Raw genomic sequence first — 20,738 nt, forward strand, 5'->3', positions numbered from 1 at the left:
ACCAGCAAGGAGTGCCTTTGACCATGAAGGCATTTCAGCTTCCCAGAATTCACTCAGGTGATTGAACCAGTATTGCACAGGAGAAGGGCAAGCTTTTAGGTTGGATCTTAAAGTGGAATTTTAATCAGAAAACAAAGTCCTCCTAGATCACGTCAGGCTGACCTCTTTTGTAGATATAGCTATGTAAAACATTAAAAATAAGTGTTTATACTGTTGAAAAATCCAGTAATACACTGTTTCATCCTACTTAGCACATGCTCCGTTGCTCTCCATTGTTAGGCACTGCCGAGTTTGTGGAGGCCAATCTGCTGGCAGCCTTAAAGTAGAATTAAACCCTCTTATCCTTTACAGCCAAGGAAGCTGCTTCTGTTTGATCTGCAACTGCCATGGTGCTGAACGGGAACAGTTATGACACCAGCCATTTGATGGTTTAAAAGTTTGGTTGAGGACACAAGCAAATATGACAGTTAGCAATCCCAGCATTCCAGGAATGTAACTGTTTTTTAAAACCATTAAATCAATGGGTTTAGTTCCGCTTTATGGTTCACTTCTGGGGCTCTGGGCTTCAGGAAAACAGCAGCTACTGGCAAGAAGAAACAGGGGCAATGCTGGAGGCAATTTTATTTATTTATTTTATTTATTTATTTCAGGTACTTATATAGCGCCGTCAATTTACGCAGCGCTTTACATATACATTGTACATTCACATCAGTCCCTACCCTCAAGGAGCTTACAATCTAAGGTCCCTAACTCACATTCATACATATTAGGAACAATTTAGACAGGATCCAATTAACCTACCAGCATGTCTTTGGAGTGTGGGAGGAAACCGGAGTACCCGGAGGAAACCCACGCAGGCACAGGGAGAACATGCAAACTCCAGGCAGGTAGTGTCATGGTTGGGATTCGAACCAGCGACCCTTCTTATTGCTAGGCGAAAGTGCTATCCACTACACCACTGTGCCGCCCATTACAGCACACGCATTTATTTTGGCAACAGAATGATTAATGTGAAAGGTATGTTCCTTGCTAAAGAACATTATTGTTTATAAAGTTGTTTTGGGTAAAGTTCGGCTTGAATCCTCTTGCAATGCGATTTCACTATAGAGCATATAAAGGGCAGTAACCACAGCAATGCCAATGAATTGTCCTAACAAGCTTCTGTGTGATCACATAATGAGGGGAAGTGCAACAATAGTAGAGTCTAAAGAACTCCAAACTCTCTGGAGAGAATGAGTACTGATCTCAGTGTCACCCTCTTATTTCCCTAAAATTCTGTTGTTGGTAACAAAAATGGTCAGATTATAATCTCATGTTTATGTTGTCATGACAGGTGGCACATTTGACAACACAGTTGAAGCTAAAAGAAATGCAGAGATATCTTATACTTCAAATAACCAACAAAGAACTTCAGATGAGGCCCTGTCATAAATGGTCAAGTTGTAAATGGTCTGGAGTGCAGTTTAAGGACTACACATCTGTGAATATGGAATGTTGACCTTTAGCTGAACTCATAACTCTTAAATAATCTATACATATTGCATAAACTTGTATAGTAATGGGCGTAGTTTCCCAAAAAATGGCTACACCAATGTAAAAGACAACATAAACAAGCCTATATTACAAGGTCCAGAAGGCTAATAAGGCACATATGACCAGGGGTCAAGTCCTGGGAAAAAAAGTGTGGGAACTCACCCAAGATCCCCCCCCCACCTCAAAAATAAAAAAAGTGTGTGTGTGTATATACAGTACCTTGAAAAAGTATTCATACCCCATGAAATTTTCCACATTTTGTAATGTTACAACCAAAAACGTAAATGTATTTTATTGGGATCTTATGTGATAGACCAACACAAAGTGGCACATAATTGTGAAGTGGAAGGAAAATGATAAATGGTTTTCAATTTTTTTTACAAATAAATATATGAAAAGTGTGGTGTGCATTTGTATTCAGCTCCCCTGAGTCAATACTTTGTAGAGCCACCTTTCGCTGCAATTACAGTTGCAAGTTTTTTTCGGTATGCCTCTACCAGCTTTGCACATCTAGAGAGTGACATTTTTCCTCATTCTTCTTTGCGAAGTGGCTCAAGCTCTGTCAGATTGGATGGAGAGCGTCTGTGAACAGCAATTTTCAAGTCTTGCCACAGATTCTCAATTGGATTTAGGTCTGGACTTTGACTGGGCCATTCTAACACATGAATATGCTTTCATCTAAACCATTCCACTGTAGCGCTAGCTGTATGTTTAGGGTCATTGTCCTGCTGGAAGGTGAACCTCCACCCCAGTCTCAAGTCTTTTGCAGATTCTAACAGGTTTTCTTCTAAGATTGTCCTGTATTTGGCTCCATCCATCTTCCCATCAACTCTGACCAGCTGCCCTGTCCTGCATGTTGAAAACCATTTATCACTTTCCTTCAACTTCACAATTATGTGCTGGTCTATCATATAAAATCCTAAAAAAATACATTTACGTATGTGTAACATGCCAAAATGTGGAAAATTTCAAGGGGTATGAATACTTTTTCAAGGCACTGTGTATATATAATTTTACTCCTTTTTTAACATAAAGTGCAACATTTATTGTAAAGTGCCAGTTTACGAGGACACCTCCAAAATTCACATGCATTAAACAAATAAATATAGAACAGCTGTAACAACAAAATAATTTGACCCGTATGCTATACTAACAAAAAAAACACCACAATGTGTGATGATGGTTCCATTGCAGGGAATTTTTAAAACAAGTTGCAATGACTGGGGGCCCCCTCTGCACTATGTCTCTATGCAGGGTCTTTCTGAGGTTTGGGGGCACTTCCTGCACTATGTTTCTTTGCAGGCACCGATATGTGGGGCCTGTCCTGCCCCAAGGTGTCCGCACACCTGTGTTAGTCTGTGCAGAGTGAGGCTGGGAGTGCTGAGTGTGCCAGCCCGGGGCACCTCTCCTCAAGCTGCCTGTATTGATTGTGCAAAGTGGGGACCAGGCCCTGGGGCGCTCATTCCCCTGTGCGAATTAAATGCAGCCTGATCAGTGCCCATCAATGCAGCCTTACCAGTGCCCAGCAATCCAGCCGTACCAGTGCTCAGCAAATGCATCCTCCCCACTTTAGAGTGGATTTAATTTTCAGGTGATTCAAATTCTGCACTGTACAGACAGCTTTCACTTAGGTATTTGTTCACTTTTAAGCTTTTAAACTAATATTTTTTAAATTGATATAGTTGATTATGTCTGTTTTTGTAGTACCTTTTCTGTGAATATTTCTTTCCCCAGTCTTCTTTTGCTTTTTTATACGATGATTACAATTTGTTAAGTTGAATCTCTAAATGCTCTAACTAGGAATCTACCATAGTGCGAACTCTTGTTACATTCCCGTCTGAGTGTGACAATGAGCAATACAGACATTTTTAAAAGGTTTGAGTCGCAATGGATGCTGTGAATGGTGCATGATTCTCTTAAAATGTGTGGTGTATACGATGAAATACGATGAAGCTGTGTTCATGTCCATGAATCATGTGCTAGCAAACCTTTTTTTAAATAACTTCCCTCAAGCTTGATTTGTTTTTGGAAGTGACTATAACCACTTTACCACTGTAAGATTTACCCCCTTTTTTGTGGTACGGCACTGTGTTACTTCAACTGACAATTGCGTGGTCATGCGACGCTGTACCCAAATAAAATTTATGTCCTTTTTTTTCCCCCACAAATAGAGCTTTCTTTTGGTGGTATTTGATCACCTTTGCATTTTTTATTTTTGCGCTATAAACAAAGAACGACCGAAATTTTGAGAAAAAAACAATAAAACAAATATGTAAAACATCTAAATTTCTTCATCAATGTAGGCCAATATGTATTCTGCTACATATTTTTGGTAGAAAAAAATCCCAAAAAGCGTATATTGTTGGTTTGCACAAAAGTTATAGTGTCTACAAACTATGGGATTTTTTTCAAATCTTTTTTTACTAGTAATGGCAGTGACCAGCGACTTATAGCCGAACTGCGACATTGCAGCGGGCAAAAGGGACACCTGACATTTTTTTTGGGAACCAGTGAAACAAATTCAGTGATCAGTGCTAAAAGTATGCACTGTCACTGTATTAATGACACCAGGAAGGGGTTAACATCAGGGGTTATCAAGGGGTCAAATGTGTGCCTAGCTAATGTTTCAGTGTAGTGGGGGAGGTGCTTTTACTAGTGGAAGGCATGAATCGGTGTTCCTGCTTTACAGAGACACAGGATCCATGCCTTCCCTACTGACAGAACGGCAATCTGCCTTGTTTACATAGGCAGACTGTTGTTCTGCCTGTGTACAGAACAATCAGCGGTTGCCGGCAGACATCGGGTCCGCGGGACCCGCTTATCAGCTTCTGCTGTGTAAAATCACAGTGGGAGCGAGCCTCCAAGAGCGTGTACTCGTTCCTGATACCCAGAAGTGCAGGATGTCACATATATATGTGATCCTGTGCAACGTGGCCGCTCTGTAGCAGTAAATCTGCTATGGGGTTGTCTGCAAATGGATAAGTTCACCTTATATACCAACTTATTCAGTAATTCACCTCCATTATCTCCAGTATGAGCTGTGAGTGTATTGCTATCATTTCACAAGATGCAACACAAACAGTCTCCTGAGTAAAAAAACAAACAAAAGAAACAAAAGCTCATCCATAATATACGTTTGTTTTCAATATTGTTGCATGCAACGCTGCCAGGCGTTGATGTTGGTTTATTAATGATCATAATACCAATGAACCTTATCTCTGTCCTCATAAATGTGCAATCATAGCATGAAACAAATGAAAGAAGACAATTCACATCATATTACAAGAGCAAATGTTTATTTCAGTAAGTGTAACCAGAAATATACACTGTAGGAAGTTTTGGTGCTTTACAAATTGAAACATAAGCAAATACCACAAGTCAATCCAGAGCATGAGTGTGGGATATACAAAAGGGTCATACTTAAAATAACATCCAAATATTTGTACAGATTTCTCAGCAAATTGTAGAAACAACCCGATAGGTGAGCTTGGCTCTAGTTAGATCTCTCTGGTTTTAGAATTGTCCAGAGAAAGTGTAAACAGGGTGAAAAGGAAAGTTTGACATCTGCATACACTAAATAATAGAAACAATGATACATCAGAGCCCAGCTGTGGGTTGGAATGGCAAGGATTGTATCAGCATGGATTTCTAAATTGTAACTTATAAAATATAAGGGTCATACACTTGACTTTTCTTGTTAGGGAAATCATTGGGCACAGGAAAAAGATCCGCTTAGACAACTACTATACCAGTTTATTTATGGGAAGGGAGCGCAGGCAAGGAAAATAATATTTATATTTTTTCTTTGGGATTGTACACAGAAGGAAAGTCATTGTGAAGGTCAAAAAAGATGAGGACTAATTAGAATTCAGATTTTAAGAGCAGACATTAAAACCAGATTTCTGATGTATTGACATGGGTTACTATAGTCCATGGTTTTATTAGTACTCAAATAGAAATTATTTTTAATATTTCTATTCAATTGTTTTCTTTTTTTTTTTTAACCATTTCATTAAATGTTAATATAATGGTAACGTCAAAAATAAAAAGTACTTAAATGTTCATACTTACAGTGTGAAAAACATTTCTCTAACATAAGAGTCAGCTGCTCCTCTGTACAAAGGTAAGTTGCCTCTCATAGGAAGGAGTGTGAAGTTTCTAGGCATCTGTCATAAAGCAGTACTACACTCAAACTAATTTTTAAATAAATTTGGAGTAGAGGCAAATAATGGTATATGTGGAGAATTCGATCTTTCCACATGGCAAAAGGGATGCAGTTACACTACAATTTAAGCATGTAGGGAGTCATCAAACTTGATTTTTATACAATTACATTCTGTAGGTATAAACATTAAAGTGCTTTTAGTAATACGGTATGTCTGTAGTTCACAATTACTGGAATTTCTTGGACTAACATTTCTGCAAGGACTTATTTACAGTAGTGCATTTTGAACATTTATTAAAATAAAACATCAGAAATGCAACTTAAGAAGCACGTGTCATGCTGAAAAAAGTCATTTAACTGTATGAAGTGAACAACATGCATTAACAATATAAAACGATAACTTGAAACAGAGGGACATGCATTCTAATGCACATGTCAGCATTTGTATTTATACTAATTCAAAAAGTGATGACATTTGCAGGCACTAAAGAACATCTGCAAGCTGCATTACAGGAGCCCTTTTGAGAAGAAACCCTAAAGAAATATATGTGCTTTTTTATTTATTTTATGAAGCCTCAATGTGAACTATGCTCCTCTGTTAGATGCACTGGGTGTTGTCTGTATGTTCCCTTGCAGTGAAATCATGATGGTTGCCCTTTCATAGGAGTTTACTAAAATAACAGGTATGTCTGCAGAGTACTGGAGCTTGTTTTACATCCACACTATAATCCATGAACCATAAAGAGATACCCACCTTATTGGCTACGCCTCCTAGTATTCAGTAGGCAGCAAGCCTAATTTTTCTTCTTTCTAAGGGGTTCCTCCTACCCATACATGCATATCATAGTTATATATTTGGTAAGGTTGAATAAAGACAATAGTCCATCCAGTGTGTTCGTGTAGATAATCTTTTCCCATATCCCTGCATTGTTCGCTATGATGCACATCCAAGAGTCTTTTAAAACTATCAATACTTCCTGGCAATACCACTGATTGTGGAAGAGAGTTCCACATCCTAACTGCCCTGACAGTGAAAACCTCCCTACGCATCTTAAGGTTAAACCACTCACTCTCATCGTGCGGCCCCGTAGCTTCTTACCTTCCCCGAAACTGAATAATTTTCTACCTACGCTGGAATCACCATTGAGTTTTTGTATACTGCTATCATATCTCCTCTCAAGCGTCTCTTCTCCAGGGAAAATTATCTTAGTGCTTGTAGTTGTTCCCCGTAATTTAGGTCCTCCAGTCCCCTTATTAATTTTGTTGCCCTTCTCTGGACTCTCTCCAGCTCCAGCACATCCTTCCATACGTTCCCCCCCCCTCCCTGTATACCCGGGCTCTCCCATCCCACAGGGAGACCCAAGTGACCAGCCGGAATTGGCTTTGATCAGGTCTCGGCTATGGTAACCCGGAAGCGACATCATGACATCACTTCCGGTTTACTCGGGAACCAGCTGCACCAGTTTTCAAAAGTCAAAGGTATTAAAAAATTACAATCTCGGTGTTTTGAATGCTATCAAGTGCAGAGGAGGGGTTTGGGGTCTTATAGACCGTAGATCCAGCCATAAAAAGTACCTGTCACTTGCCTATTGCTGTCATAGGGATGTTTTCATTTCTTGTGACAGCCATAAAAGTGATAAAATAAATTAAAGGGAAAGTGTAAAAAAAAAAAAAAAAATAAAAAAAAAAAAAAAAAATAAAAAAACAAACTAAAAGCACCCCATCCCTCTGTGCTCACGCACAGAAGCCAATGTATACATAAGTCACGCCCACATTTGTAAACAGTGTTCAAACCACACATGTGAGGTATGGCTGCGATCGTTAGAGCGAGAGTAGTAATTCTAACGCAAGACCTCCTCGAACTCTAAACATGTAACCTGTAAGATTTTTTTAAAGCGTCGCCTATGGAGATTTCCAGGTACCGTAGTTTGTCGCCATTCCATGAGCGTTCGCAAATTTAAAAGCATGACATAATAGGTATCTATTTATTCGGCGTAACATCATCTTTCACATTACACAAAAAAATTGCGTTAACTTTACTGTTTTTTTTAAATTGTTTATTCAAAGTGTGTTTTTTTTTCCAAAAAAAAAATTGCGTTTAAAAGACCGCTGCGCAAATATAGTGTGACATAAAATATTGCAACGACCGCCATTATATTCTCTAGGGTCTCCGCTAAAAAAATATATAATGTTTAGGGGTTCTAAGTAATTTTCCAGCAAAAAATACTGATTTTAACTCGTAAGGAACAAATGTCAGCAAAAGGCTTGGTCTTCAAGTGGTTAATTTATTTAGGTCATCTTGTAAGGTTTCTATATCCTGCTGTGATGTTATTGCCCTACTCATTTTTGTGTCATCAGCAAACACGAAGATTGAGCTATTTATCCCATCCTCTATATCATTTATAAATAAGTTAAACAGAATTGTTCCCAGGACAGAGCCTTGGGGTACCCCACTTACCACTTGCTCCCATCTATAGCTGGCTATCGCAGTAAGAAGCATTGGAAGGCTAACAGGTACAAACAAGGCCAAGGATAAATCCAAGGGAAAAACCAAGCTTAACTTACCACCAGCCTGCAGCTAAGTTAAGCTTGTTTTTTCCCTTGGATTTATCCTTGGCCAATGCTTCTTACTGCAATAGCCAGCTATAGATGGGAGCAAGTGGCATCCTTTTTGTATCACTGTCATGTTTTTTGGTCAGGCAATGCACTGACACCTTTGCAGCCATTGTGCTATATGCTGGGTGTTCAGTGTGCCCCTGTACCTTTAAGAAGCGGTGGCTCCCCTTGAGTCCACCTGCTCTCACCTATCCATCAGAATGCATGTGCCTCCACTGTGGGGACACTTATAAATTAGTGTTAGGTACCACAGATAGCAGGGTGCCTTGACGAGGCTCTGTGGCTTACGCATGCATTTGCAAATGTGTGCTGACTAAACCCCTGCTTTTAACGCATACTGTTAGACAGGTTATTTGGTTGTCTGCGGGCTGGTGGTAAGTTAAGCTTGGTTTTTCCCTTGGATTTATCCTTGGCCTTGTTTGTACCCTACTTACCACCCTAAACCATTCTGCGTACGTATTATTTATCACCACTCATTGGACACGCCCCCCCGTAACTAGTTTTCTATCCAAGAACAAACTCTATGGTCCATGCTTACAGACCCCAGTTTGTAGATTAAGAATCTGTGGGGGACTGTATGAAATGGTTTTGCAAAATCCAGATACACAACATCCACAGGCCTACCTTTGTCCAGGTTGCAGCTCACTTAGGGCTCTTTCACACGGGGGATCCGTATGTCCGTTTTTCATCCTTCCGTTTTCGGATGAAAAACGGACATACATGTATCCCTATGGAGCGTCGGATGTCAGCGGTGACATGTCCGCTGACATCCGACGCCGCTCCGATCCGAAAAGTGTAACGGAGGAAAAACCTACTTTTCCATCCGTTTTCGGATCGGATCGGGTGACGACGGACACTACGGTCCGTCATCATCCGATCCCCCATAGGGGAGAGCGGCGCTCTGACAGGTCCGTAGCTGCACAGCGTGCAGCGATGGACCTGTCATCTTTCTGCTCAGCGGGGATCGGCGGAGCGATCCCCGCTGAGCCAGCGGGTGTTCACGGGGCGGATCATCACTGATCCGCCCCGTGTGAAAGAGCCCTTACTCATAGAATGTTAACAGGTTGGTTTGGCAAGAACGTCCTTTTGTAAACCCATGCTGATTACTACTATTGATACTGTTTTCCTCAGAAAATTCTTGGATATAGTCCCTTATCATCCCCTCAAATAGTTTACAGACTATTGATGTAAGACTGACAGGTCTGTAGTTTCCAGTTGCCCCTTTTCGAATATTGGTACTACTTGGGCTTTTTGCCAATCAGCTGTTACCATTCCTGTCAGTAAGCTGTCCGTAAAGATTGGGAATAGTGGTCTGGCTATAACCTGACTGGGTTCTTTGAGGACTCTTGGGTGTAAGGCACGCGGTCCTGGTGATTTGTTTCTGTTTAGCTTTTCTAGTCTTTTCTGGACACCAGCCTCCATTAGCCACAAGGTTACATCCTGTGACGTGTTACTAACAATACCGTTGTTATACCCATCCTTTTACTGTGTAAAGACTGAGGAGAAGAAAGCATTTTGTACGCTTGCCTTCTCCTTGTCATCTGTAACCAACTTCCCTTCACCATCCTTTATGGGGCCAATATGCTCTGACTTCGCCTTTTTACTGTTAATATATTTAAAAAAATTATTGGGATTTTTTTTTACTCTCCTCCACTATGTGTCTCCCAGTCTTTTTTAGTCGTGCTAATTGAGTTCTTACACTCCTTGTTGCATTCGTTGTAGTGTTGGAATGCTGACAATGACACCTTCGCTTTAAATTTTTTAAAGGTTTTTTTTGTCCTTTGACTTTTTATGTCATGGTTTAGCCACCCAGGTTTAACCTTTGTTCTTCTATATTTATTGCCCATTGGAATGCACTCAGTGATCCCTTTAATTAATATGCTCCTAAAGCACTCCCATTTTTCCTCCGTGTTCAGTGTATCTAGGATTTGGTCCCATTTAAAATCTTGCAATATTGAGCGCAGTTTTGAAAAGTTGGCTCGCCTGAAATTTAGTCTTCTTGTACTACCCTTGTGCCACCTTTTCCTATGATTTATGCTGAACGTAATTATCCAGTGGTAATCTATTTTTAATTAATAGATCTAGCAATGCATCATTTCTGATCTGGGAATCCACAAATTGGTACATGAAGTTTAATGAGTGAGTTGTCCCTTCTGGCCAGTCAATATCTGGGTAGTTGAAGTCCCCCATTACAAATACATTTTTCTGCCTCACCGCTATTTTTAACCGTGAAAGGAGATCAAACTCCTCCTCTTCCTTTAGATTAGGGGGCCTGTAACATACCTCCACTATTAATTTCCCCCTCCTTGTCCCATCCCTGATGTAATTTCTCTCTTCCACCGTAAATCATTCTTGATATATAGGCACACCCCTCCCCCTCTTCTACTCTCCCTGTCCTTTCCGACACAAGGAATACCCCTGGATATTTGCCAGCAAGTCATGTGAGCTGTCAAACCAAGCTTCTGTTATTCCCATGGTGCACCTTTTTGAAATCTATTTAGTTTTTTTTATATTTGAAGGTCTTCCTTTTGTTCCAAAAGTTTGTTACCAATTGTTAGTGGGTGTGTTAAAAATATGGGTGTGATTTTCACTCCGCCCACAGAACTTAGTCATGGGGCTCCCCATGTCTAAGCTCTGTGGGCAGAGTGAAACACGTTGGGGGCATGGTCTGGTTTGTGCCCGGGCTGAGGCTGTCATACACCTTCTACCAGGGTTTTGCAGAGATGTGCAACTTCCAGGACTTTTACCTTTTCCTTGAGGGCAGAGACTGATGTGAATGTAAAAAAATGTAAATACCTGTAATAAGGATACAAAATTGATACCATGGGAAATTCGGTCCTTGCATTTCCTAATATAATAAAAACAATTAATCATGTGTAAATGAATACAGAGCTACATTCTTGTGTGTCTTTTACATATGCCTGAAGTTCACCTTTAAGAGGCTCAGCTGAATATACCTTTTCAACCTCAGAGATGGGGGAGCACTTGGGAGGGAATTTGTCTAACTTGTATGTATTTGCCTCCTTTGTGTGCATAAAAAATAATTTTTTGGGGTAAATTAATCAGAACAGTTTTGAAGTTGATAAAGTAGAGAAATAACCCTTTATGAGTAATGTGACTTTATAGGTGACAAGTGAATAGAACACATAGTAAATGCTTAAAAGATACTTTATTACAATATGTATCAATCATTTAAAACATCATAATATACGGTATATTTACCGTATTGGGGATGTGGTGGCCAAGTAACTTTTCATCAACCTTTACATAAGAAATTTCAGAAAATAATAAAGCATATATAAAACCAGTTGAAATATCTTAGTTTCCACGTAGCTTTACCTTTATAAACAGTGATGGTAAGAAATAAAGCTATATCTAGACCTACTTGATAAACAACAACCGACCAAAGGGGATACTTGGTCAGTACTGCATTTGATACAGTGCTACATACTAAAGAAGGTTGGGAAAACTGATTTAGTTTAGTTGGACCCCGTCTAAATATGGCTCCAAGTAGAGGTGGACTCCAAAATCCCATTACACAACGTGTAGTATACAGATTTTCATTTAATATAGTAAGCAAGCAGAAAAGGTTCACGTTTAGTTTGAAATTATCTCTGCACAGGTCTCTAACATTGTGTATTACTGCACTACTTTTGTTTTACATGAAAAGGAAATCCAGAACCATTTTTCTTTTCAAAAAACAGAGCAAAGCGAATGAGTGATGGCAACTTAGAGAGCAGAATGTCAATAATACTTTACAACTTTAACAAAGCTGTCATAGTTCAATAAAAGAGACTCAAACCAGGAACATGACATAACTATAACAATTGTAATGGAGGTCAAATTCTTTGGGTCTAACAAGTGTACATTTCCTAATATATTCCTCCACGGTGAACTGAAAGTACTACAAAAGTTTATAATGCAACACATTTTTATGTAAAACAATGTTTTCTTTTGCTTTTCTCTTTTTTATAGTTTTTTTCAGCCCTGTAGTAAACCTAAATTCATATTTTTTTCATTATTTCAACCACTAAAACATTTCTAGGTAGAAGAGAATCTGTGAGTAAGCAGGAGAATCCCTGGACAGAAGCTTCCGCTCCCTGACTTATGTGGTGCCTATTAGATCTGGGGAAGTGAAACTGAACCTATGCAGCTTCACTGCAGCAGTACTGCCCTGGAATTGGTGGTACATGAGTTTTGAATGGTTTCTATTATACGAGGCTTCTCAGTGACATAGACTGCTATTGCTTCTACCTAGGGTATATTCTGAAAATGAAAACAAAATAAAAAAACATGAGGTACCCACATCATTTGATTGGCCTGGCTGGAGATTTATTGGTGATCAGTATTGTTTTCTTCCAAGATGATCTATCAGTGTCCACTGCTATACAAGCCTAAACATGTGGCAATCCACACACAACTTTTTTTTTTAGAGCTCCTGTTCTCATAGCATCCATGCAATTAGTTAGCATAGCTACCAGGATATAAAACAGTATTAAGTGTAGTTCTGTCAAATCCACCAGGGAAATGGATATAAAGTTACGGAATAAAAAATAAAAATAAAAGTATAGGTAAATGCAACAGAGATATGCAGTTAGAAGAAGAAAAAAATGAGTTGTAAATTGTAAAATGTGAATTAAAAGCTTGTAATGCATTACAACTTTTAATTAATTGAGTCCTGTAAATATATTTAAAGAGAAAATGGCAGCTGCTCAGGAGGTGCACAGTGTTTTAGGAAATTTACTAAGTACGAAATAAAAAATCCACAGAAATTTGCCTCACTAGCCAGTGAACCCAACCTAATTTCTAATTTACAATAATAACAGAAGTCGCAGTTGCAGCCACATTAAAGTTCTTTAACTGCCTTACATGACCACTATGGATCTGTCACGAGCAGCTATTTTGGTATGTTTGGTTTTGAAGTCAACAGCTCGGAATTTGAATATTTTGCCTTCTGCTTTTGAGAAAAAGATGTGGAACTTTAGGTCACTTTCCATATTTTATAGGTTCTTAGCTTCTTTAAAGTAGGAAGTCTAATATTTACACAGTTCAACGATTCAACAGCATTAGCTGACAATATAAAACAGCAGTTTAAAAGGAAAAATAAATGATCACTAAATGCACTATAATTTCTAAAAGTTCCCGGTAACACTCTTCCCCAATCATTTGAAATGCTGTTACTTTATGGGTGTCACCAGTGAAAAATCATGATCAGCCACATGAATGCATTGGTAGTATTAGGCCTACTCTTTCTGAGATTGTTGCTATATTTTTCAGTGTTGGTGCTTTCTCAGTAGGAAGCACAGAGGTACCCAGTGTGGTATAGGGCTTCCACATATACTTTCTAATGACTTCTGTTTACATTGCAAATCAGATATAATTAATATTTATCACTTGCAAGCTGGTAGGACTATGCACTTGGGAAGAAGTTATTTATCTCTCTATAAACTATAATCAATTCTCCCCCCCTTCGGAAAAATGCCCTGAGGAAACTGCACCTCTTCAGTAGCTTGTGTTAAAGTGGACCTTTATTGCTTTTCTAATTTGATTATAGCAGGCTGAGCTTATTACAGACTGATTGCACAATTTGTACACCATTTCCTTTACATCACTAAATCATAGGAGAGCAAAACCCCACATAAACAATCTATTCAGATTACATCTGGTATGAGAGCACTATATTGTGGCCAACTTAACTGATAAATTCACCTTTTGAATTTGTCACATGTTACACCCATATAATGTATGGATGTAACATGTTTAGCATCAGACCGCTCTGCCCCTCCCCTCCCTGTGACAGTGATTCAGGGGAATCCTCCTCGTACTCGCTTTCACAATTCAAAAATAGCGCAGCATGCGGGGCTGCACCCACAAGACCGTGTCACTAATTCACAGATCCCTGTGAATCAATGAACAAGTACCGACAGCCTGTGAATCAATGAACTACCAGGGCTCTGTTGAGCACTCTAAGCAGTTCACTGAGCTTCCTGTCATTCAGTAACTGCTTGCCTGCATCGGGGGTATGGGCAGACAGCTATGCAGACAGCCTGCGGGACCGTGGCATTACACCTATGATCTGCTGATTGTGAATGGAATGCTTTACAGGCTCCTAAATAAAAAAAATAATAAATGCATATTTTTTTACCTGCAAAAATATGTGCATTTATTATTTTTTTGTAAAGGTGAACTTATTCTTTAACTACTTCAGCTCTGGAAGGTTTTACCCCCTTCACAACCAGGCCATTTTTTGCGATATGGCACTGAGTTACTTTAACTGACAATTGCACGTTCACGTTCGACACTGTACAAACATAAAAATAATTTTTCCCCACAAATAGAGATTTCTTTTGGTGGTATTTGATCACATCTATGGTTTTTATTAGTTGTGCTATAAACAAAAAAAGACAGATAATTTCGAAAAAAAACCCAAAAAACAATATTTGTTACTTTCTGCTATAAAACATATGCAATAAAAAAAATGTAAAAAATCTAATTTCCTCATCAATTTAGGCCAATACATATTCTGCCACGTGTTTTTGGTAAAAAAAATCCCAATAAGCGTATACGAGTTTTGATTGGTTTGCGCAAAAGTTATAGTGTCTATAAACCATGGGCTATTTCTATTTACCGGTATTCTTATTTTTTACTAGTAATGGCAGCGATCAGCGACTTATAGCGGGACTGCATTATTGTGGCAGGAAAATCGGACACCTGACACTTTTTGGGGACCAGTGACACTAATACAGTGATCAGTGCTAAAAAATATGCACTGTCATTGTACTAATGACACAGGCTGGGAAGGGGTTAACATTAGGAGCGATCAGGTTGTACTTGCTCACTGTGGGGAAGGTGCTTTGACTAGGGAAAGACAAGGAGCCGTGTTCCTGCTTAGCAGAAACACAGGATCAATGCCTTCCCTTCTGACAGAACGACAATCTGCCTTGTTTACATAGGCAGATTGTCATTCTGTCTGTGTCCTGTGTAATCAGCAGGTGCTGGTGGACATTGAGTCCGTGGTACCCACCGCTGGGCTCCTGATGTGTCTTATCACAGTGGGCGCGGGTTGCCGTCGGCGCGTGCCCCAGACCAGGAACTGTCAGATCATGTACTAGGTATGTGATCTGGCGCAGAGTGGCCGCTCTGCTGCAGTATATCTACAGTGGACAATCTGCAAGTGGTTAACATGGTTGAGCACTAAAACTACTCCAAAATATTAATGGAAAGTCCGTACATTTGGTTCCCAGTCGTGCACACTTGACAAGGAGGTTTCACACTCCCTACTGCATTTTCAATTTAAAGCCCAAAATCCAGGCCCGCCTACCATCAGAATATTGCTCCTCCGCACCCACTGGGTGCCTCTGCATGTATGTTTTGCTTTTTTGTATACGTATCCTTTCCATAGGTCTTTAGGTGGGTGATGTGTGGGGTTCTGTCTTGCCCCTGGGCAGTCCTGGATGATGCAGACAGCAGTGCTGATGTCAGCTCCACTCTCTGCATCTTAACACAATGAGTGTAGGGTACCTTTATGATGCCCCCTCAGTGGCTGTGCTTATGATGCACTGCACCCAAAGGATGTCCTCAGTCTTTAGAGATAAATGGAATCATCAAACCAGAAGACACAAAACTTGTAAATGAAAAATGCACTGTGGGGGGGGGCTCTAAATTGAAGGTGAATATTGCAGTAAAGCTGTTTTTTTTGTTTAATTTTTTTTAAAGTAAATCAGCAAGGGGACAATATAAAAAAAGCCTACAGTTAAGCTTTACGTTATTTTACAAAGAATACAACTGGAGAAGTGGGGATAAAAACATTAATCATTAATGCTGCAGGCTCCAAAATATAAAATGCCCACAATATTGAATCTTTAACTGAGAAATCAGTATCTCTTCAAATGTACCTATCAGCTACATAAATGGAAGAAGCATGTTAAAGACAAAGCCAACTATTTTTTCTGGAACAAGTAAACTAAAGAAAGAAAACTAAAGACATAACTAAAGAATGCAACAATGTTTCTACTAGGCAACCATGGCTCAGCCCATTAGATGTCTGCCTCCATTGTTACCACATGACTGACACACTTTAGCCAACAAAGCTGGAGAGCTGTATATACAGGGCAGAAAACCATAGCACTACTGGGCAAAGAAACATACTTTCTATACTGGAGCTAATTAAAACTATATTTAATAAAAACAACATTAATGTGAAATACTAAACAAATCAATCCATTTCGACTTTTGCTTAGCGTTTTCAACATTATAAAAAGTTAGAATCCATAAAAATATCTGACAAAAGGCACGTTATAAATAAATTATGAAAATCTTCAGTGCCTTTACCCAAATATAGCAAAAAAATCATGTCAGAATATTTCATTACATAATATGCATTTTAGGTGGGTGTGAAACTAAAAACAAAGCACAAAAAAAAAATGAAAAATTGAAATATTTAAAATTGGAAGAAAGGCATCTGTATGTAAAAATATTTATCTAACTTTATTTTTTTCACAGTGTTTGTGATCAACATATTGTACTTTTAACTGTGACAATATTAAAAATTAAAACTATTCACAGCTTTGCTAGGATACCCGTGGCTTCCAAATGGTTAAATGAACTATGAATTTCTTTGCATGTCGTCAGACCGGACCAGTTAAAACAACATAAAACAATTTACCATTTCAAGCAAGCAGAAACTGCTATTGCATTAAAACATTTGTTCCCAATCATTCTACAGTTACCATCTGTGCTTAAAAAATGATCCAACATTAGCATACTTCTTTTAAAATAGAGCTTTTTAGATGTAAAAAAAAAGGTTCAAAATTTGACCTGGGCTATTGCAAAATTTTTACAAAGCTGTAGAGCACAGAGTACAGATGCTGAGACAGCAATACTGAACAATAATAAGTCCTATGTCCTATATAAGTCCTATGTCATGTAACGATTGGTTGGGATTTTGGATAGCAGAAAGATCTAGTGGCTAACTAAACTCTCACTATAAATCAGCTAAATGCATTCTAGGTACATTAGAGGATAAGTTCACTTAAAAAAAAATCTAAATAAATGTACATTTTCTTGCAGGTAAAACAATGTACGTTTATTATTTTTTGTAGTAGGAGCCTGTAAAGCATCGCACCTGTGATCAGCAGATCGCTGATGCCACGCAGGTCTCCTGCACACTGTCAGTGTATCTGTGTGCCCATACATCCCGTATGGATAAGCTGATACTCCCTGACAGAAAGACTCCATAAACTACCACAGCACTCCACAGCGTTGTGGTAGTTCACTGAGAACAACAAGCCAACAGCTGCTAAGGATGTCGGGGGTTGTAGTTCATTCAGAGACACAGAGCTGTGTCTCTGAATGACGTGGCCATGTGTGACATGTTCCCAAAGGTGAACTTTTACTTTAAAAGAAAGGTCAGCAAAGTGACCTAAAGTTAATTTCATTAGAAAGGAGCAACAGCATAGAGAAGAAAAACCTGTTCCCTACTAGCACGTAACAGAGAAGGACCTATGGTCATTGTGTGGAGACAGTGGTCTCTCAGCAGAGGCCTGACATGTTTCCGTGCTGACTCTCCAATCAGAAGGAAGCATGAGCTTTGCTGATTACTGAGCTTTTCTACTCTAGAAAATGAAAAGGAACTGAATGACTTAGCACAGCCTTTGTTTTCATGCACCTGGAATGCATATAGCAGATTTATACTGAAAAAGAAATAAGGTTTTAAAATGCACCTCCATCTTTCAAACGATTTGAAGCAGAGCAGTAAGATAGTTACTAGTACATTTTACCCGACTTGTTCTATCATGTGTGTACAAGGCTGCTGAACTATCCATTTAATGTAGTACATAACACTTTTCTGGAATTCTTGTTGCCTTTTACACTGTTCCACAGTAAGGGTTCCTTCATATCGAAGTGGTAAAAATCTAACAATGGTAAAAATGTCATAAAGGGTATAGCTGTCATTACACTGCATGTACAGTACTCCAAAACTGCACCAGGCAGGAGATCAGAGCACAATGTCAAAGTTCACTATTTTTAGCTGTAGTGATTGGAAGTGAACCATTCAATAAAACAGTACAGCTCTGATTTAGGGTTATATGAAACACTGCCAAATGTAGGCAAGGTTTCAGGACTGCAAAATAGTTCTAAACTATAGAAAAGTACTAGAGCACAAAAGAGAACTTAGGGTATGAATCAATGCACTTTAATCATATCATTACTATTTAAACTGCCCTGTGTAGTGACAGCCTGGATTACAAGGCTTGGAGCTTTTATAAATAAGGCCAACGTATTCATCTGACCTTACCACTGTCCACAACTTTATGCCGATGACATGGCTACCATGATCATTTGAATATTTCTAATAAAACAATGTAGATAATGCAACAGCCTGTACAAGCATAATATAAAAAAATGGGAAATGGATACCAATTAAAATGTTTATTATTCCACTGCTCTGCCTTAAAATGTTAACTTCATCAAAAAGGTTATAGTTTAAAATAACTAAGCATTTGATATAGTGAATATTAAGCACAAAAGATTTTAACTCTCAATACTTTGAGAACAGAACTGTAGTTAAAAGACTTCACTGGAAATTTTACTCAGTTTGTGAAGGAAAAGTTTAAGCTTCTACATGGAACATTCTTCTATAGAAAGCTCAAAGGTTTACTTCAGAGAAAGAGCTAACTACAGCATGAAAAACCCCAGAATTATAATAAAGAGGAATTTTGAAGGTTAAATTGTTTTCTTCCATGTAGTGAAGGCAGTTAAATTCTTATTTGGCATTGCAGGAGTTAAGCAGGGAAGGCCACAGAGGTAAGGTGAGCGAATGGGTCCAGGGCAGTGGAATAGCAGACAAGCTATGGCATCAACTCAAAGTGTAGGGCGATGTCAGGGCAATTAGACTTGCACCATGCTGTACTGTGCAGCTCTGCTGTCAGCCTTAATCTGTGCTGTGATGGGCAGCACGAAATCCAAGGAGCAGACCACAGGAAGCACAACCAGTGAACCCATATTGCTTTGACAGTTGCACTCATCTAGAAATAATGTAAAACGCTATTTAAAATGTATACATCATGACCATGTGCTTTAGGAGGAAAACAATCTAATGAAGGGCTGAGGGATTAGGATAAAAACCATTGTGATGAGGGCTGGGCAGAATCTGTACTATTTTCTTTTCTTTAAAATTCGTCAATCTTTATTCTGTTGGAACGTCTGGTAGATATTGTCTTGCTTTTTGTGTTCTTGGCTTCCAAGGCTTCCTTGAAGAACCTGAATATGGAGTTGAAGCTTTTCCATGAGGTCAGCTCGTGGCGCTCAGTGCCTGCGAAGAGACAGAGGAGAGGTGGAATGAGTAAGTGAGAACAAATTTCTGGTTGTTTTTTAAGGCACAAATGTTGCACGCATTACCAGACAGCCTTTACCATCACTTTCCTGACATTTACGTATGTGGCACCAGTAAGACCCAATGGGGCCCATGCATCATAAATGCCCACAAAAAAAGATGTTATGTTATTTTTTTAAAGATGGGCAGCATGACAGAAAACATTGGGTTAGCAGTGAAGAAAACCCTAAAACGTTTAAATGTTTGTTATGAGATCCTTTGTGTAAGGATATTTTCTCACATTTACAATACCAAATTATCAACGTTAGACACTTTTTTTAATGCCTAGTCTACCAGCCCATAAAATGAGGACACATGAAAAAACTATTTAAAAAATCATGTAACTGCAATGCTGGTGCTGTCCATGACAACAAGCTATGTCAGATCTGTTTTATAAAGCACTTATGAAAAGTTAATTGTTATGAAAGGACACCTATAATCACGTCATAGGTGCTTGTAGAATGTTTTTCATAATTCTACAACTGCAGAAACTTGTCAAGTTCATGTTAGCTACATAACAATGTTTTAAACATGCCTGTTGGTATATGTATAATTTAACAGTTATAAATACCATGTTTCACTTGCCAATTACCGGTAGATCCTGACTGATGATATTAGCACTGAAGCATGGTATACAGATTTTTACATCATATGAGATGGGAAGCAGGGTATTGGTGTGATCTTGGAAGAGAATATTGTCCCTTTGCCAAGAACAACTTTTCTGTATTCTGTTACAATATCTTCTAAAACAAAATGACGTACCTTATTTACAAAAAGGTGTAAAGTGCTAATTAATTGTAACCATCTTTCATATTATCACCTTTTGTAAATAAGATAGGCTATTATTGGTGTCAGTTTTTACAGTCAGAGGTGTCATGTTAACTTGTCATTAGTCAGGCACGCTGCTTAATGTTTCAAGAAGAAACTTTCAGACAATGAAGACACTATCTTGGAGGTAAAAGTGCCCCTACACATTGACTGTTAACAACTGAGCATATGTTGCAGTACGTAGCACTGATTGGCACCTAGCGCAAAAGAAAACCTTTATAC

The 20,738-nt window shown here is 38.8% G+C and overlaps 1 protein-coding gene and 1 long non-coding RNA gene across 2 annotated transcripts in view; one reads left to right on the forward strand and one right to left on the reverse strand.

The window, feature by feature from the left end:
* The window catches only part of LOC141136480 (uncharacterized), a 68,681-nt gene that overhangs the window by 45,381 nt on the left and 2,562 nt on the right, over positions 1-20,738 (forward strand). The window contains exon 2 of the long non-coding RNA XR_012243670.1: positions 19,562-19,658. This is a non-coding gene — a long non-coding RNA (uncharacterized lncRNA). The remainder of the gene's footprint in view (positions 1-19,561; positions 19,659-20,738) is intronic.
* Positions 4,808-20,738, reverse strand: part of ARB2A (ARB2 cotranscriptional regulator A) — a 908,279-nt gene continuing 892,348 nt past the window's right edge. Inside the window, exon 12 of the mRNA XM_073624507.1 lies at positions 4,808-19,628. Coding sequence (XP_073480608.1) covers positions 19,486-19,628 — 143 coding nt within the window. The 3' untranslated portion in view covers positions 4,808-19,485. The remainder of the gene's footprint in view (positions 19,629-20,738) is intronic.

The sequence above is a fragment of the Aquarana catesbeiana genome, linkage group LG01 (assembly GCF_042186555.1).
Source record: "Aquarana catesbeiana isolate 2022-GZ linkage group LG01, ASM4218655v1, whole genome shotgun sequence".
Taxonomy (NCBI): domain Eukaryota; kingdom Metazoa; phylum Chordata; class Amphibia; order Anura; family Ranidae; genus Aquarana; species Aquarana catesbeiana.